The sequence below is a fragment of the Cupressus sempervirens genome, chromosome 7, assembly GCF_028749045.1.
Source record: "Cupressus sempervirens isolate cs-2001-9-10 chromosome 7, ASM2874904v1, whole genome shotgun sequence".
Lineage (NCBI taxonomy): Eukaryota > Viridiplantae > Streptophyta > Pinopsida > Cupressales > Cupressaceae > Cupressus > Cupressus sempervirens.
In genome coordinates this window covers 706,000,765-706,022,182 of record NC_143124.1, presented here as the reverse complement: position 1 = coordinate 706,022,182, position 21,418 = coordinate 706,000,765, and the positions used below count along the sequence as shown (strand labels likewise).

General features: G+C 34.2%; 1 protein-coding gene across 1 annotated transcript in view; it reads right to left on the bottom strand.

Annotated features, from left to right (window-relative positions):
- Nucleotides 1–1,506: 1,506 nt before the first annotated feature.
- The window catches only part of CHR24 (chromatin remodeling 24), an 83,541-nt gene continuing 63,629 nt past the window's right edge, over nt 1,507–21,418 (bottom strand). The window contains exons 13-21 of the mRNA XM_089792588.1: nt 14,614–14,694; nt 14,373–14,491; nt 4,798–4,909; nt 4,618–4,686; nt 3,780–3,874; nt 2,855–2,998; nt 2,635–2,706; nt 2,342–2,471; nt 1,507–2,114 (exon numbers count right to left, since the gene is read on the bottom strand). Of these exons, the coding sequence (XP_089648714.1) occupies nt 1,785–2,114; nt 2,342–2,471; nt 2,635–2,706; nt 2,855–2,998; nt 3,780–3,874; nt 4,618–4,686; nt 4,798–4,909; nt 14,373–14,491; nt 14,614–14,694 (1,152 nt within the window). The 3' untranslated portion in view covers nt 1,507–1,784. The remainder of the gene's footprint in view (nt 2,115–2,341; nt 2,472–2,634; nt 2,707–2,854; nt 2,999–3,779; nt 3,875–4,617; nt 4,687–4,797; nt 4,910–14,372; nt 14,492–14,613; nt 14,695–21,418) is intronic.

Sequence of the window (21,418 nt, the reverse complement as noted above, 5' to 3'; positions counted from 1 at the left end):
GCGAGGATGGAGTAAGATTATCTGTGAGTTTGATTCCCAAGTAGTGGTGAACATGCTTTCTTCGCAAGAGCTTGAGGATGTTAGTTGGCAACTGGCTACTGTTGTTAAGCAAATTCTTTTCTTCTCTTCCTCTTTTCAGTTCATTAGGTTCACGTATATTCCTCGTGAATGGAATAGAACTGCTGATTGTTTAGCCAAATGGGCATCTAGTCATGATCCGAGTTGGAATATTAGGGATAGGAGGCAACTGTCCTTTGAGATGGTGCAAGAATTTGATGATCTTGTTGCTCAGGATCGAGCTCCTTGTTGAGCTCTCCTTGTTGTATTCCTTTCTGTCTTAATAAATTTTTACCCCTCTTTTTGCAAGAATTTGAATCGTTTGTCTCATGAAAAGACTATAACCCATGTGTTGTAAAAGACCAATCTAAAATGGATGCTATTACATGGTGATATGTCCATGGTCAAATTTATATGAACCTCCAACCTCTTCCAAGTAAAATTCTCACAAGTTTTTTTTTTTTCTATTGATCACATGTTTTGTAGAATTTAGCAATTGACATTCTTGAATTTATCTTACATTTTTTAAATTTTATTCTATTGGGCTTCCCTAGGTTGCAAGCCCTCCTACAATTGAATAGAATTGGAGTACATGCTCATTTATCACTCAATGAAGTGTAACCAATTAGCTGCAAAAGAGTTGATGTCTTGGTGTCTATTCATTCCAATTTGTGTCTTGATCTCATATAAGAATCCCGAATACAAATAAGGGGCGGCGAAGCTTTGGAATACAGCACCTTAGAAACAACTACAGTTGATGTAAATGATGGTGCTAATGTCACACCACATGGTACATCTAGTGCAAGTGGAAACACTTTGGGTGCAAATGATGATGATAATCTTGTTCTTGCAGCCATTGAAAATACAATAGACAATTTTTTTTTTAAATCTCTTTGATGATTGGTGAACATTAGATCATATTTCATGAACTACATTTTGCAATTCAGTAATTGTAATGATTTTCAATGAAGTGTGAGCATAGACGTAGATGATATCATTGATATTTCTTAATCAAATATTTGCCAACTATCAATTAATATTTATCTTTAGAATTGACAAATGATGAAACATCATCCCATAAAATGGTTTAGTTTTACAATTTTGTATGTTTATCTTCTTTTTTAACATATTGTATGTTTTATCTTCTTTTTTAACATATTGTATGTATATCTCGCACCCACGTTGGGTTCGTGTACCCACGCCCAAACTGGAACCAGTAACTTAGCTGATGGGTGGTATTTGTCTTAAATAAGATGATTAAAATCTACAATAATTGGAAGCTTAGTTTATTCGGAGTGTTTGGGAGCTAGAGAAGTAGTGATGCACTTTTAACAGTAGATTGTCCTTGAATTTATTTAAGGTAAATTTTGTTGCAGAAGCATTAAGACCACTCAAAAAATATGACAATACAGTTCATATGAAATGATTCCACTGAATGATACGCGTCAATTCATCAAACGTCATTTTAAATATATCCATTCACTTTGCACTCGATCTAGAAAATAATTACGAAAATACCACTGAATGATTATCATATGTCAATTTTAATATATTCATTGACTTTACACTCGTTGTAGAAAATAATTACAAAATCGCTTGCACATCAATTGTATTCAACTACAGTGGACACCCAGAAGTTCATATTCCCAGTAAAAGGAATCAATTGATGTATACTTCATCAAAATTCACAGCTGGCGTCTGTCTCAAAAACTCGACAACATCCAACTTCAGTCCTGTATAACCTGAACAGAAAGTTTTTGGAAGTCTGAAGAAATGTCTTCAAGGTCGATAATACTGTCACCTTTCCAAAAAGAATCCTTTCTGTCTCCGTGTATATTCTCTTTATGAGATGTCACAATCAATTGATTGCTTCGTTGAGATCCAATACATGATAAATTGGCCTTTTCAGTTGAGAGAACTGAATCAGATGAACTATCAGGTGCAAGTTCTACAACACTCTCAGAAGAAATCCTTTGCAAGTTATTGAGTTGATTAGTTAAATCCCTCACTTTCTTAAGTAAGTTTTCCCCTTTGTCTGGGAGTTTAGCCAATAAAGCCTGAGATTAAAAAATACCTCTTTTCAGGCAACAAGCACTATGATAAATCATTAAAAAAGGGTTGAATGAATTATGTTTAACAGTAAGAAATAATCATGCATAGAATGCAGCCAAAAACCATTAAAAATTCAGAAACCATAGTTTAAAAGAACAATAGTGCACTTGCTGTTTTACAACTTATATAATAATTAATCTTGTCAATTGCTAAGGGAATCCAATCAGCATACCGTATTTGCAAGAGTTTTCTGAAGACGGATGATATTCTCTTTGATGCTACGTTTCTTCACTTCATTGTCATGTACAACATGTCTATGATCTCCAACATTTACGTCTTTTGGCCTGAATGCAAATTCATGTCTGCAAGCAGAGAATGTTATAAATCAACACACCTAGTCCATTAATGGTAGATTTACGTCTTTTGTCTTCAAAGCACAAAAGTAAAAGGATAAAATCTTTAAATAAATATTCCAAGCATCATGTGGAGCACTTCTGTAGCTTAATAACATTATATCTGCCATACCCAAGCACAACATCATCCTTAACCGATTTTGAGATACAATATCCATAAAGGGGCGCTGTGAACTCTTTTCTCCTGCACACATAGTTCAGATAAACACAGATGATAAAAAGTTAGTCAAACTCTTATATCTCAAGATAATAGTGTGTACTTAACAAGTAATTGACCAATCCATACAATGAAAGGGTGATCAGAAATAATTCCAATTATCTATTATTTATACCTAATATCCCACTTATATGAATCTTCATCTCCAGGAGGCGGTGCTTGCACTGTTTCCGTCTTAGAGTACAACATGCTATGATGACTTAATCCAGCAATCCCCTGCCCTTCTAGGAAAGCAAAATGGTTTTTTAATGAATCATCACTGCAAGCATTAATGAAACCAATGAGTTTACTGATCTTAATAGAACGCCAATTTTGTTCTCTGATCCATTGAAACAATACCAATGCACTTGGTCAATGTTTTATTTTACCATCCATATCAATAACTTATTGCAAAGTATATATTTATGCCTTCTAAAAAGGTGGAACAATTCTTATAGAACCTGCACACTAAATATCAATGAAACCAATGTATGTGCAAATCATATCAAGGAAAAAACTGTAAGCATTTCGTGTAATCCCAAATTATTGTTCTCGGCCTTAAAAAAACAATAAAAACAATACCGGTGAACTATCTTTCAGTTTTATCATTCATATCAATAACTCATCAGAAACTATAGACCATCATATTATTAACACATATTGCATATATATAACAGAAAAAAATGCCTCAACAAGAAAATTAAATTTTACGTATCCAGAAAGTACAAGAAAAAAAAATTATGTAATTAAATCTCAGTTTAGAAAAGGAATACATGTCTATGTTGGCAAATGAGATTGAGCTTACGACCAATTGATGATCTATCATATTAACATTGACTTCCAACAACGTGGTGCTCATATGATGTCAAAGTCTTGAGTGCATTTTGTTTCAGGACATTCTCTCAAAGTCTACAGAAATTTAAAGATAGCTAAAAAACTAATGAGAATAGATTGGCCATACGATTTATATAAAAAGCAAAACACAATATATCACAGTACCTTTTGAAAATATAGTAAATGCTTTAGAATCATGGACTAAATATTAAATAAAAATATCATACATTTCATGTTGACTGTCATGTTCCTCATGAAGTTGTTTCTGAGTCAATGAAACATCGAATCCACTCTCTGGTATAGTGAAAAGATCTCGAAGTTCCTGCATTTGCATGTATAGAAGATTTTTCTTAGTTGCCGATTTGTGACAAGAATCCGATTCGGGCACAAAATCGGATCCGTGGATTCGGGGATTTTTTATTTTCCCAATTATGATTCGTGCATATATATATATATATATATATATATATATACTAAAAAATAAGAGAAATATACATAATTCTAAAACTAAATCATTTCATAGTATGCATCTATGAATCTAGTATACTTGATCAATGACATTGATAATTAATCTATTTTCATGATTATAAAGAAAATCAACACATTCATGATTATAGATAGTAAATGAACTTGCATTGTGATTTAGAGGGTCATTTTTAGGGTTTAGAGCCTTTAGAAAAAATATATATATTAAAAAATGAGGCTGGGCCCACTTTTTTGCAAATTTTTTTGGACCCTGCCATGGATTCACGCAGATCTGCACGTGGATCCTCGAGGATCCGGGCAGGATCCATAATCCTGCCTGTGGATCCATAAGGATCTGCACGCCGCAGATCCGTGCAGATCCTTATGGATCCACAGGCAGGATTATGGATCCTGCCCGGATCCTCGAGGATCCATACACGGATCCGGACCCGAATCCGGATCCGAGGGTAAATGCACGAATCCGGTAACTAGGAAAAAATCAATTCCATTAACTTGAAAGCTGCCAAAATAATTTGATAAAAGTGATAGCAAACAAAAGCCTGCACAAGGTAAATACCCAGTGACCAGTTCAGCAATCACCTGTTCAGAGAAATATCGAGTTTGCTGTTTGTGTTCTGTTGCAGTTTTGAACAGTCCTCCTTTGAACACCTAAAATGATTAATTAAAAAGCACAATATTGAGAATAACATATGTAACTGCACAAGAAGATTTCAATAATGATTGTATATAAGTATTTTCAAAAACAATAAAAACTAAAACCTGTTTTCGATAAATCTTTTCCTCAATTGTCCCACATGTCATTAAACGATAGACAAGAACATTTCTTAGCTGCCCAATGCGATAAGCACGATCAACACTTTGATTGTCTGTGCTGTAAAAATAAAACATTTATTATACATAAGTCACTTCAAAAAAAAATTAAAACATTAGACCACATTCTCAGGGTTTACATTTGATGCATTGCAAAAAAAAGACCCCCTATTAGACTTCTAGGCTCTTCTCCTATTTTTCTGTGCTTTCGACAAAATATATCCTGAAATTCCCTATTAGAAGAAGTGAAGGTGACAGATCTTCTAGCTGAATTGATTCATAAATGCTTGGAAGCAGCAAGATACCAGTCAAAATAGCTATCAGTCAGGGAAGGCAGATGTTACTGATTAGTCTTTTAATAAACTTGATTCATTACCACGAACAACTGATAGAAATAATTGATGGTGCAGAGAAAAGCTCAGAGTTCACACTTTAGCTCTGTACGCCACTATGTACATGTCATAAATGCTTTGTTCTAGCATCCATTTTAGCTCTTCTAGAGGACTTGGTAAACTTAAAACAGAACCCCTCACTCTGTTATCCATCTTAGACTAGCTCAATTCTAAGGAGTTTGATTCCTAAACTAGATTTCTATAGACACAATCTCATTCTTAGTTTCAGAGTTCAATTTCCAACTTTCAATCCAAATACTTGTCACATTGCACACCAGAAATCTCAAATAGTGTGCCTGAAATTGTGTATCTATACACAATATCCTGAGACATTTTTGTTATCAATTGGTAGCATCTTGCGTTCACATTATCTGATCACATACACAAAATCAGCTGTCATCAGTCTCAATTTGAATCATTCATATTTTAGTGGCATCCAACGTTTTGTATTTCAATCTTCTGAAATGAGCCTCAGGGTTTGACTACATCAAGGATATCACAATATATTTTCATTGTACATAATAGGCGTTCAATGAGCCTCATGCCTTGAGTACACTCTACATCTAACAGGTTTTGTAGTCGAAACTATGCATTAGAAAAAATTGTGTGATTTGGACCAAATTAATGTGTAAGCTCACCTCGAAATCTAGAAAACTTGGGATTCATTCTCACAAGCCTCTAGTCACTAATTCAATTTTAGATTTCAGTTTTCAGCCCTTTGTCACAACATGTCAACAATTTAAGCACTAATCTATCTGTAAATTCACAATACTTTTGTCAAACATCACTCAATCCATCTAAATTAATCAATCTAATCTTTTAAATAATTGAGTGTTTAATCTTTAGATTAAACCACCTAAATCAAACTTAATTAGTTTATTTCCCAACAGGAAGAGCTTCTGGAACAAGCTTGTGCGTGTTCCATATATATAAGCAGTTTGTACACCTTCCTGATCCATCATCAACATAAGAGCGAAAGATGGTAGGACTGCAGCAGTCTCAAATACAGTGCCAAGAGATTAAAGGAAACACCAAAACCAAACGAGAATGGTGCAGGGAGTGGCAAGGAGGGGAATAATCAGCAGCTGCAAAACTAGTCAGATGGGAACAAAACTGGAGTATATTAATCACAGATTTACAATGATAGTTATATGATCTTGAAATATTATACAAGAATAAAAGGTTATAATCAAAATCCTAATCTTATAATTTTATCGTGTTAATTATTAAAAGTCAATTTTATAATATAATGATAAAGTTAATCCATGACATTAAAAAGTTCAACATTACAAAATACAAAATTATATAGACAGGTTATATTGTTCATATATATTGTATCATAATGATAATACAATGACAGAACCCTGTTAAAGGCATTTCCAGATTCAACACTCCAACCTCTGGATAAGATCAAACACTTGAAGTCCATCACCAACAAGAATGCTCAAGATGAACTTCAATGATACTGCAATCCTGGACCCTTGTGGCAGGAAGTGTGATTGAAGACTCAAATGGTGGCATCCAAAAGGCTCACACAGCAGACAGTACAAAACTAAAGCTTCGACTCTTCTCCAGTCTCCAACTAGTTCAAACATGCAAGATGAATTGCGCAATCATTGATGAGGCTCTACAGCCAGCATCCTCTGTATCAAAAACAGGCACTCCTCAAATTGGAAGAGTAATTAAATACTAATTGAGACCTGGAAGGTTCTTGATATGCCTAAGCATTTCTCTAGCCAGCACCGCTACTGAAAGAGTAAAATAGTAGTCCATTATATCTTAAACTTGGGATAGATTGTGTTCATGGAACAATCATTGGAACCGATGTTGGTCGATCGCAAGGACAAGTTCTGTGTGAGATATGACGCACACACAAACTAACAATTGAAATCCATGATGTTGTTGAACTTCAATGCTGATGGAATGAAATCCACAAGGTTGTTATACACAGGCTAGCTGTAAAACTGAAATGCAAGTGGCTGATGAAATGAAACCATGTTGTAACTCCTGCAGATGCAACTTGCAAGTGGCAAACAAGATGAAGACAAGGTCATATCATGTTGCTACAAAGTTGTCAGTTACAACAAAAGTGAATACAAAGTGGCAGGTGAAGTTCATCTATGCATGTTCCTCATATCATGCACAATTTCCTCCTATTAGCTACTGCTGCATTCTTAATTTAGCAAATTATTTGTAATAATTTAAAATCTTCAAACAAAAAACTAGTAGCAGAGATGCTTCTGCTTCCAGGCAAATACATGTATGCTCAAAAGTAGGCACACTTCTATTAACCCTTCTGTCCAAGATATCCAAGGCAAATGGAATCTTAAATGGCGGCTTATAGCTTCTTATCTATGACATGTAAGAATCAAAATGATATGATAATGGCTCTTAAATGAATCTTAAGATGGAGACCTGTGCAAGGAGCACCATAGAATGGAAAATTGAAGGAGTAAGAGCACGAATGCTATTGTCCAAGAACTTCATCTGATATGCAATGCAAGTTAGCTAAGACGAAAGATGCAAGTTTAAGCTAATATGATATGCAAGTATTAGGATGAAGATTACTATCCCCTAATTAAGCTAGGAGCTATCTAATTGCAATAAAAAAACTAAACTACTATGCCAGTATGAGTGTCCAAAGTGAGTGCTCAAGTCAAGAAATCAAGAAAAAAAGCAGCAGCATAACATTAGCATGAAAATCTAAGATTATGAGAGAGTGAGGAGAGAGCATCATTTTAAAGAGATTTGGACGATAGAGATTAAGCCACAAAATTAACAGTGGAGGTTTATTCTTATTTTGACTTTCAGCTCAAGATTTTCGTAAGGCAATATTTATGGCTATGTTTTCAAGACAGAAGAGATCCACTCACCTTGGGAAGTGTGCATTCAATGTGTAGACAAAAAGTATTTTTCTTTTATTATTAAATTAGGAAATTCTTATTTCATGTGCACACATAGGATAAAGGGCTCTTTTACTTAATTCAAAGGGAGCATAATTCTTTTCATTAAATAAAACTTAGGATAAGTGATCAAACAATAGGATAAAGTCAAATAAATGATGATTTGATGATTTGATGAAGGATAAATGATTGATAAATATGCAAAATTCATTAAGCACGAGATGTAGCCTAGCATAGAGCTTTCAAATGCTGAGAAGGGGGCTTATGGTTTACTAGACCATTTTTGGGTGATTCCAATAACTCTCTTGGTGCTAATTTTGGGCATCTCCTAGCTCTACCGTATGCTTCTGCTTTCAGATGCATAGTCTTCTCCTTTCATCCATCATCCAAATTTGTATTTTGCATTTGATGAAAGAAAGATAACAATTGTGAAACTAGATGTCTAAAAGTGCTTTCTAATATTTTGACCTATGTTGATCATATAATAATATAACTTTGGGTGTATTTTATTTGCTTCATTTTGGAATTTCAGAGTTTCTAAAACTTTTTCTTTTTTTGCAATGTATACAAATTATATTTATATATATTTACCATGTTACCAAGTTCTCCAGACCATACTATGCCCGTCTGATCCTATTCTGATCCCAATTTAGGGCTAGTAAACCCTAGCATCTGCTAGGTTCACCCTGGACAACAAGTACCCATATGTTATCAAGGGTGCCTAAGGAAGACCTTGAGTGAACCTTCACCATACCTTTAAGGACACATGTACCCAAAGAAACAGAAAATTTTTAATGTCAAGAGTCCTTTTGAAAAAAGATCTAACAAAATTTGACAAAAGAATTCGCAAGAGTATTGACATCAAACTCTTAAGTTTTACGCAACAAGAATGTGCTAAAATGGAAGCTCTGGAACAGTGTATGGATATCTAACTTTGCAATACTACATTAGAAACATGTGCCAAAGTGGAAGATTTGGAATATATTCAACATAATTTGGATTCGACAACCGTCATCACATAATGGAAGGGATTTTTGATAGATATTATAGTTGTCATTGTCCTTAGAGACATGTATGTAAAATGTTAAACCATAGACACAAGGCACATAAAATGTTTGGCATTAGGCCTCAAAGAGATGTCATCTTGAGGATTGTACCTTAGAGACATGTATGTAAAATGCGAAACCATAGACACACGGCACATAAAGTGTTTGGCATAAGGCCTCAAAGAGATGTCATCTTGAGGATTGTACTAATTTGAAACTATACAAAAAATGGACTTGTTGAAAAGGCAAAGGGAACTTTCAAGCAAATGCAATTGGCAAGTGTGGGAGCTTGTGAATAGAATATGAAAATCCATTAAAGCATATTGATACATGGCATTTGTCAAACCTTAATTGTTTGACATAAAGCCTTATAATAGTGTGTGTTTGTATTGGCATGAATACCTTATAGAGATTGTTAGTGTGCTTTGAGCCTTTGGGAGATGATTGAGTGCTTATGAGTTGCATTCATGACTTGGTTTGGTAGATATGTATATAAAGTTTGAAAACATAGACAATGCACGTGAATTGTTTGACATAAAGCCGTATAGTAGTGTGTGTGTGTGTGTTGGCATGAATACCTTATAGAGATTGTTAGTGTGCTTTGAACCTTCGAGAGATGATTGAGTGCTTATGTGTTGCATTCATGACTTGGTTTGTCATTGATGTCAACATATCAACATTCTGGATAGTTCTAGCAAAGTTGTAGAGAATTTTGTTCGACGAAGTTTTTGGTTGTTGAGTTGCTTTTAATGGGCTTAGCAGTATGTTCTTGGATGCTAAAAATGTTGTTGTTAGAAAGTAAAGTCCACCTAGATAATTGAGAGGGGGAGGGAGTGAATCAATTATGCAATTAAAACAACTCTTAATATCCTTATTAATTCTAAAATATGTAAAATGTAGATGCAACAACCATAGAAAGATAATCATACACAATAACACCAAATCTATTAACTAAGGAAACCCTTGATCAAAAGGAAAACCCCAGTGGGGATGGTACCCACAAGATGATGTACTAATGTAAAAGTTCCTTGTGAAAGGATGAACCCTGTTAGGAGTCAATGAAATACAATCAGTACATATGAGTCCCTATTAAAAGACTTTGAATCCTTGTTAGGAGATTCCAACCTTGTTAAGAGTTGAAAGGAAGACAGGAGGACCCACTATTCAAACAGTTTCAGTACTATCCTCACTAAATAATACAAGTGTACATCAACAACTGTCCACAACAACTTCTCTTGCCAAATACAATTCCTTGTAAGCTCACCATGCCTCAACTGCACCAATCTCTTCTTTGGTCCAAAAGATATTCGCATGTAAGTTCGCACAATACATAACATAGATATGATTGCATATCACACTCTACCTCAAGGAAATAAACTTGCCTTTATACCGAGTCGTAGAATAAGTTATTGAGTAATATAGGACCGACTTAAGATATTACATTACAATATTACATCTTTTTCACAATTACAAGTGATCCATCAGTTCACAGTCTTCATAACTTCACTCGTTGATCATCTGAATGTGTGTGATTAACCACTGTATCTTCAACATGTCTTCAACCTTTGTCCAAGTTCGCTCAACCAAATTCTATCTATGTTAGACGATACAATCCAAACATCATAACATGTTTTCTAGAAACTCTATCTGAAAGTTGCCTTCACCAAATCCATCATAACTTTGTCCAATCTTCATATTTTTGTATGCACTCTTAACTATAGCATCTAGACATACTGTAGAACATTATCCCATGTGCGCATAAGCCGATCTTTAATCCCTGAATTGCGCGAAGCCAAACTCTGTCTACTACTCTGTCATTCTTCACAGAATAACCAGTATGTTGACATCAATGACAAACTTTCTCATGAATGCAACACACAACCACCAAATCATATATCCAACACTGCTAGGATACTCCCACGTAGGAACACCACCAGCATTCATACTAACAGTTGTATCTATGTGTGCGGAAAGAATAATCATGTTTTCAATGGTTACAGAATGAAAGATTCACACAATCCAGCACATTGACTTTACGCAATGCAACATGAGGGTTTTTTCCCTAATAAATAAAGGGTCCAAGTTAAATTTATATCAAGGATCAAGTCAAATATTACATAGAAAAAAAGAGTTGTCGGTAAGAGCAAAAAGGTCCAACAAAACTGCACAAACTAGCAAAATAGAAGCTATAAGACCTACGCTAAAAACAATTAACACTAAAAGAGCAGCTGTAATGTTTCTGCAAATGCCTAGAACCATAGTTGAAATAATAATCGACTACTCTGCGATTAAACAAAAATCGCCAAGTTCTTCCCAAGGGCGAGTTTTTCCTAGGAAAAATCACCTCCCTGCAAAAACTCACCGATTAATGGCAGAGTATTCAGCGAGTTTTTAACAAAAACTCATGAGTTTTTATATGTGACTCGCTTGCACGCACAGACCAGCGATATAGGCAAAAAAATCAAATTTTTTCATTACCATTTTCTATTTTAGCATTTAGAGGCTACACAGTCACATAGCTCATGTCCACTTCCAGTGCAGGGCACCTCTTTGAAGACTAAACCCCCTCTCTTTTCTGCTAGTAGAAATGGGAAGAGGAAGATGTGATTGTATTGATGTATATACTATTTAATATTTACATCTAGTTTGACAGAAACTATTTACTATTTCGCTTCCTGCCATTAGCATTCCGCATGAGAATGCGATTTTGCAATTTTGTACCCACTATATATATATATATATATATATATATATATATAGATATATATATATATATATATATATATACACTCTGCTTGTTTCTTTTGTGTTCTCTTTAATTAACTCATTAAATGCATCTTCTCATGAAATTTGCAAAAAAAATGTATTTTTTAATTGAATTTTAGCAGTTGTTTTAGGTTCCCGAGTTTTTTTTTTTTAAATTGCCTACTTTTTTCGCGAATAAACTTTTGGGGGCTTGGCGAGTAGTTGCCAAGTGAGAGTTTTCCAACTATGCCTAGAACAACAAAGTGTATATGATTATAGTGCTATAATCAAAAAAACCAAAGTCTTATCTGAACAAATTCGAAATGGGCCTTCCTAGGAACAGCTATGATTGCTTCTGAAGTCATTTATGAGCTGCATCCTGTCCACCCTGCTCTGCCACCAATATTAAGCTGAAGAACTGCCTATATGACGGCTGGAAATGAGAAAGACCACCTGGACACAGAAAGTATTGCCAGTAAATTGAGTACCTCCTTCAATCTCCAAATACTTGTCAGTCTTGCTTCATATGCAAGCCTCCCTTAATGTGTATAATGGCATAAAAGCCTCACAAAAACCAAAGGCCTAGTGACGGGGTTTGGTGCCACCAAACAATTTTTTCATGCAAGACATCAGAAACAAACTTAGATTTCTGGGAGTTCATAGATTTTAAACATAAGATATCACAATTTTTTAAAATCCTTCACATTTATTCTGTCAACCTTAGTCCCGACATCTCACCCAAAAATAATCAATCTGATTGTCAGTTGACTTCCATAGCAGAAACAATTGTTTGTTATTAACTCTGTTCAATTTAGTTCACAGTCAAAAGGGTTTATCACATAAAAAGACTCACTAAATTTGATCATTCAATTCAAAATATCCATCTCTTAGAGATTGTATTATTCCCGGTGACAAGATTACCTCTCCTGGCATTTATTAGTATCCTCTATACTTGACAAAACCCTCACAAAACCATGTCCCCAAGTATATCCAAATCTCCATTGTTTCTAATACTGACAATCCTTATTGATTATAATTTACATATTATTTTAATAGACTCTCAACGGACATGTTTCCACTTAATCAAATGAGAAAGCCAGCATGAGATCATTTGTATCTGCTCCTGCATTAGCCAATTCATCTGCTAGTGTATCGCCTTGTCTATAAATGAGTTATTCATATTGTTACACTTTCTAATTTACTGATCAGATATGAAGCTCTATCCAAATAAGATTTCAGTCTCCTTGCTCAGAGGTCATTAATTGTAATAACCAGATCTTCGTCTATCTCAACTATTTTCAGATCTAGATCCAGACATAATGATAAGACTAATCCCTCCACTAGGGCTTTAAGCTCTGCTATATTATTGGTATCAATCTCCAAATGTTTTGCCAATTTTGCAACTATGTCACCATTACAAGAACTTACAACACATCCTGCCGCCGAGATCCCTGCATTGCCTCTTGACTCCCAGTCAAACTTGAGTTGACATGAGGGCATTTTTATTTAACAGTTATTCTGTTTATTTTCCTGCAGGTGATGATTTCTTTTTGTTTCCTTTTTTATTTAATATTGCTGATGATGAAACTATTTCACAATTTCACTTCCAAAATCTGTGTTTTCACAAGTTTGCTCTATTTGAGTTCATTATGGCTGACACAAGAGTAGTTTTCTTGCTCTGTGCCCTAATTAATTTTAGTGGCCCTTGGGCATTGCAGCAGCTTCTCCATTTGAAATAGAGCAACCTCATTCTTAGTATTCTCTTCTCATTAGCCCCCTTCCCCTCCACACAAGATCATTTATTTTTCTGATAAAACCTCACAATATAAGCAGCAGCTCTTTCACTCCCTCCAGGAATGTAGCTCTATCACACTGAAATTTGAATATTGAAGAAATGCATTGATGCTGCATTATTTCATTGTAATCAACATCCTGGCATTTAGCTTCCTATGCGTATCACTGCAATTCTACAAAAAACCTAGGGGTCAGGCAGTTACTCTCCAATTGTTTATTTGGTACAATGCTAAGACCCATCTGTTATGCTGGTGTCTATCTAGTATTGGTCTCTAAAAGACATAATGGTATTGAAGTTAAGGAAATTTACCATGGTTTGGAGCATTTCAAAGCAATTCCAACATATGTTCCACAACTTTATGACGGAGGGAACACTAGGACGAGGGAATGAGTTAAATTTAAAAAAATTGTCCAATACAATGAATGTAAATTGACCATATTGCACTAGTGTTGCACAAAATGATAATATCTATAATCGAAGATGAAAATTACAATGTGAAGCACACCTAGTGCTGTTACAAGTCATTGATATTTTACACATACCAAACTTAAACTAGTTAAGAATACAACTATATTTGACAAAGCTTATTGACTAGCCTCCGTATTGTTGTTAAAGTGCATATAAAAAATTCATTAGCACTTACCTGGGGTTCCAAGCTGGATCTACAACAACTACTCGATCAGCTCCGGTAAGTGTAAGCCCTAGTCCGCCTACTTGTGATGTGAGCAAAAAGATGGAAATTGTGTCACTTGTTTGGAATTCCTACATGAAATGCAATGCTAACTCTCAGTAAAAAAATGTTATTGAACATTACTATAGTCATTAGAACCTCCAAAACATTTAAGTTGTCTTAAAAAATTAGTCGGTGGACCCAAAATACATACATTTACAAGTTTTTCTCTATCACATGCCTTCAATGTTCCATCAATACGTCGAAAGTCATATCCTTTGCACTTTATTTCCTCCTACACTCACATGTTTAAAAAATGGCCAACATATGACCCACAAACTTCTAGTACAAACAAACAAAATGGTTTATACGAATAACTTTACAATTATTGATTCATTTGGAAAATTTTAATGATTATTTCTAACTACCATCATTTTTAGGAATATTATAAAAAAGACATTGATCAAAATCATTGAAGTAAAGTTTGATTCATAATGAAGGGTAAACTAAGATAATAAAACTACACAAGAAGAACATGTGATTATATATACATGTTACACCAGCACGAGGGTACTTTGGGGCGGCTGGGCAAGTTTCCAAGACGCGGAAAAAATAGGCCTCAATTTTGGGATGGCGGAGGGATGGCTAGGGGATGGCGGCAAGGAGAGGACGAGCCAGAGAGGGGTGTTCTCTAGTATACGTATAGAACTTGAAATGCTAGTTATGAAATGATGCTTTAGTAGTTCACTAGAACATATCAAATTAAAATACTTGAATGTAGCAAAATTGCAACATGTATTAGAACCATTGACATTCAACATAGTAATGTATTACATACCCAATAGTAACATTCAAAAATCAAAATTCAAATAGAAATTCAAGTACACATCCCAACAGCAGCATGGTTGCAGAATGGCAGAGGTGGGGGTGCTTGGGTACTCAAGTACTCGGTGCGGGCACATCTCGGGGATGAGTACTTCAAGGTTTGGGAGGGGGGTGCGAGTCTCTGGGTTATACTGATTATATATGAGTTACCTCTTTAAAGGCAAATATTTGAAACATAATACAAATGAGGTAAAATATGCAAAAACATAAAAACTAAAAATACCATTAATTGATACAAAAGGGGGAATGTTTTGGATAGTAACTATCATTATCGGCTACAAAACATTTAACTCCTTTCCTTATAGTCAAAAATCCATGCTGATCGTGGAAATAAAGGAAAGCATATGAAAAAGTATCAAAAGGAGAAAACGATGGAGAAATTTTCTAACGATGGGTATTTGCTCCAACAAACTTTCTCCAAAGGCTTAAAAGACTCACCACATCTCAAAAGAAATGTGTGAGGGAAAGTGGGGAAAAGAAGATTTTGTATTGGAGCCAAGGATTTAGTTGGCAGTTCTCAATGGACTATAAATTATGATTTCCCATAGGAGAAGGAGATTGAACTTGGCTCACATTTGATTTTAATTATCCTTTTCATCAAGGGTAAGGCAAGGTTTTTAGAGTGATTAGTTGGGAATCAATTGAGAACCAAATCTTGTTATATTTTTGCTTGTACTCTCACGGAAAGTTATTTTACCACATGAGGATCACAATGGATGGCCCCACTTTAACTACCAAATGAGGGATGAAAAAGAGAAGGGATGAATCATTTCATTATAGAACTTGAAGCATAAGAAACAAAGCACAATTTCTTACTATTTTAAAACGTAATACTCCAAGAAATAAGAGAACACAATGGAAGAAGAAAAGAGCACCTATGAAGATTGATTTCAAGATATATTAATGGAAGGATGAAGAGATGCATAATGGTGGCCCAAATTGAACAAAATCTTGACAACAAGGAGTCCCGATTTGACTACAACAACAACCACGAATATGGAAATGTTGCAAACATCTTCTAACTCGACCACTCCAAACAACTCTTAATAACAAAAAGAGTGAAGGGCATTAAGTTTAAGAGAGAAGCAAACTTAAAACATATATGGAGATCCCTCAAAAATAGAAACACAAACAAGAAAATTCATTTTGTCTTCTCCAACAACATCCACGAATATGGAAATGTTGTAGACATCTTCTAACTCAACCACTCCAAACAACTCTTAATAACAAAAAGAGCGAAGGGCATTAAGTTTAAGAGAGAAGCAAACTTAAAACATATATGGAGATCCCTCAAAAATAGAAACATAGACAAGAAAATTCATTTTTTCTTCTCCAACAACATCAAAAATAAAGATGGAAAGATAGATTATGAATAATCCCTAGGAAATGCACCACACTAATCTAACTTGGGGAAAAAATATGTGTTTAAAGTTCCAAAAATAAGTCTTGAATAAAAAGTGACAAAATCCAACTCAACTCCTTATCAATGTAAAAGAAAATAATATTCAAAAGATGAATTCTCTAAAAACAGAGTATGCACAAATCAAATATTCGATAGCATATTGGCATAAATGGTAAAGAGACTAAAACTTGGTATGCTAGCTACTTTTTTCTATTAAAAGATGTTGAAACCATTTCTTCTAGGATGTCATTTCGGATTCGATATGGATGCAGATTTGAGATTCAAGTTTGAAATTCATCCAAAAAAATTGGGGGTGATTTTACCACATGAGGATCACATGGATGGCCTCACTTCAACTTCCAAATGAGGGATGAAAATAAAAGGGATTGGATTATTTCAATATAGAACTTGAAGCATAAAGAAATAGTCCTCAACAAAGCCCAATTTCTTCTTATTTTAAAAGGGTAATACTTTCAAAAAAAAGAGAGGATAATGGAAGAAGAAAAGAGCACCTTATGAAGATTGATTTATAGATATATTAATGGTAAGGATGCAGAGATGCATAACGGTGGCCTAGATAAAACAAAATCTTTACAACAAGGAGTCCCAATTTCACTGCAACAACAACCACAACTATGAAACAGTTGTAGACATTTTTCTAATTCAACCACTCCAAACAACTCTTAATAACAAAAAGAGCAAAGGGCATTAAGTTTAAGAGAGAACCAACCTTAAAACATATATAGATTTCCTTGAAAATAGGAACACAAACAAAAAAAATCCTTATCTTTTGCAACAACATCAAAACAAAAAAAATGGAAGGATAGACTACAAATGATCCCAAGGGAATGCACCACACTAATATAACTTGGGGAAAAAATAATGTGTTTCAAGTTCTTAAAAAGACTATTGTTGGGTCTCAAAAAAGGAGTGACATAATCCAACTAGATTCCTTATCAACCTAAACGTAAATAAAATATAGAAGATGAATTCTCTAAAAATTGTAAAGGCACAAATCAAATATTCAACAAAATATTGACATAAACAATAAAGAGACTAGCACTTGGTATGCTAGCTACTTTTTTCTATTGGAAAAGACACCTAAGATGTTGAGACCTTTTCTTCTAAGCTGTCAGTTTGGATCCGATATAGATGTCAATTTGAGATTCAAGTTTGAAATTCGCCAAAAAATTCGGGGTTTGTGCTCAAATTTGTTTTGGGTTCATCAGTACACGAATATATGTTTTCTTAAATGTATGTATGTGCATACATACAGACATATATACATTGATGCATCCATACATGCAACAACAACAAAATTCATAGACCACTACACCAATATTGAAGCAACATGCCAAAATATAGATGTCAATTTGAGATTCAAGTTCGAAATTTATCAAATTTTTTTGGGGTTGTGCTCAGATTTGCTTTGGGTTCATCAGTACAGGAATATGTGTTTTCTTAAAAGTATGTATGTGCACACATATAGACATATTGTAACAACCAGTTTTCCCGGGTCTTAATTAACAACTATCATATCAAAGAAATACAATTATTTCTTCATCTTCATAAGAAGACAGTTATATTAGTTATGTTCATGTGAACGAGATTAACAGTTACAATTACTTAAACTAGAAAACTCATAACTAACATCTAAAAACACCATCAATGAATTTACTATGGAAATTAAAATCTACATACCATGGAATTTGATCCGAAAAATCAATGTAGGGATGCTTCTGCAATCACCCAGATTAGTCCACAAATATCACTTAGGATCAATTGACGACTACCATCAAATACCACTATATCAAAATCAAATGACGATTACCATCAAATACCACTATATCATTTAGGGCATCATAAACCACTGTATCAATTAGGGCATCAATTAACATTAGATCATTTGGGGCATCAAATACCACTATCAATTAGGGCTTCAGATACCACTGTAACATTTAGGGCATTGTAAAGTGCCTTGACAATTTTTGAAGTTTTATCCCTGTTTTTCTGCCTTAAGAATTTTGTCAAACACTTTCCTTGCAACCTCAGTTTGTTGATGTTTGTTGTTTTGCTATGATTTTTGAATGCCAATGATATTGATGAATACAAATGATTGCAAAATAACTAATTGAAAATCAAAGTGATATGCAACTTCTTTTATTATTTTCCAAATGCAAGTACATGAAATTCTAATGTAAAATGCACACCTACAACCAAGAGGTATTTTCACAAACACTTGGCATGCATCCTATGAATGACTATGCAATGAGATGTCTTTACAAACATTTGGCATACAAACTGAACAGCTGAATTAAGTTGATTTCTCTTCAATACTTCAATGTTTACAATGACTGAATACTTCGGTAACAAAAAGACATATATTACTTGTCAAATGTATCCATCTACAATTGCCAAATGTAAATACCAAAAGAACCTAGAATAAGTAGCTGAGATGACATGCTTTTTGGCTTTGCTTTTTTCGGATTTACTTTTCCAGACTGCTTTTTCAACTCTGCTTTTTCTCTTTGCTTTTTCGGACTGTTTTTTTGGATCTGCTGCGAAAATTGAAACCTTTCTCCTTGCCAACTGATGTCAAAAATTAGATGCACGGGCTGAACAAAAATCACCGAATATTATCTCCCAATTAATCACAAATGAATTGGTTGAATACCAATTTCTCCACTCCCAACTAGGGTTGATATCTCACAACCGAAATTGGCACTTTAGAGTCTTCAAACCCTCAAGCGAGTATGCAAGCACTAAGGCTCTCAACACAATAGATGAATATGCAACTCAAGATGTGTAAAATGACCCCCCAAAGGCTCCTTATAAAGATTTCACAAGCAACTCCAAGAAGCTTCTAGAGGAATCAGCACTTTATTCTTTTAAGTGACTTTTTGATATTTTATTATGTTAGTCAATTACATATTAAATCAGTTAAATATAAAGTTACTTTTTAATATTTCATTATTTGGTAACCTTATAAGTAATTAATTTAATATATCTTTTCCCCCTTATTTCTTCGTTTTTAGCCTCCGGGGAAAATAAAGGCTAAAATAAAATAAGTAGTTGGTGCCTGTCAAAAAGGGGACATTACAAGCATCAATTACCATTGGATCATTTAGGGCATCACATACCACTATATCATTTGTGGCACCAATACCACTATACCATTCCTGATCTTCTAATTGCTTAACTCTTTTTGAAAAACGTTTGAATGCATAGCTTATCTTTATCTGATGCACATCTGACATCTTGTGAAGAGGGGAAACATTGTCAGGTGCTTAACCACCCAACCTCAGACCATAACTTATCCCCACACAATCTCAAACAAGAAAGGCCCTCCCTACCCGGAATAGACATGGAACACCTTGTCAACCACTAAGCATCCTGGTATCTAATCACACCACTCAACTTGACAGTAGAAGAAAACAATAAACATGATCATGCATGAGCTATTAAATGATATTATTCCAAATTTAATGTATCATATCTGACTTTTATTTCTATGTCATTGCAGACTTCATCTCACCTCTTCACCTTTTCCATGGCTATACAGTCGGTGAATCCTAGGTGCTCGGATCTCAGAGCAATCAGCTCTATCTGTTGATTCTCAACTAATTCAAGATTGATTTATACTTATATTCCAACTTATCACAATCTGTGACTTGAAAAAAATATTCTTAAAGATTACAAAAATTATTGTTCAACTCTATCTCCATTGGTATAATGATTCATGGATTCATATTATGCTTACTTGGCTTTCACTTGCCATGATCAAATCTATTTTAAAGAGGATCAATTCTGTAATATCAAACAAGATATTATCACGATAAATATTGTAGCTTACTATTATGTAATTCGATGTCATTGCACCATTTGATTTAAGAAAATCAAATTGAAATATTGGATTCGGGTATTCCACATAACCTGGATTAATTCGGAAATGACGTCTTGCTAGACACTTAGCTACTTGCCACACCTTTACTTGCAAAATATCAAACGCAGTCCCAACATAAGAGTGCTCATGATTTTTGCAAATCTTCTGAATAATCGAAAATCGTGGTTGGAAAAGACAATGCAAAGATTACTAATTACAGAGCTATCAATTGCCATGATAAACGTGGTCGATAATGAAGAAGCCAGGTGCTTGAGAATGGAAATCGGGTGCCAGAAAAATAGAAGTTGGGTGCCATAAAAATATATGTCGAGTGCCATGAAAATATAAGTCAAGTGCCATGAAATAAAAATATTGCCTTCCATCTCCTTCGACTTCAAAAAATATAATGAATAATTTGACTCCTTAGCTTCCAAGAAGTTGTAACATAAAGAAAATGTATTGACTCTTGGTCGTCAAGTAAATGTGCCAAGTGTTCAATCGATTTTTAAACAAGAAAAAGAATAAAAGGTTGGAAGAAGATGCAAAGGTGATAATATACTGGTTTATTTGTGAGGTGGCATCATTATATTATAAAGAAAATAATATTATGGTGTCACTTTATATTTATATCTATGCGTACATACATAGGCATATATTGTTCTTGGTGAACATATATTAAAATAATATGGTGAAAGATCATTCAAAGCTTTTGAGGTACGTATTATATTTTAATTAAATTATTTTATGTTCTAAATTATTTATTTAATAGCTCATGCGGTTCCATCGATTATATCTTGATGTTCAAGTCGCTAGATTTTCAAACATAGTGATTCACGATTCATACCCATT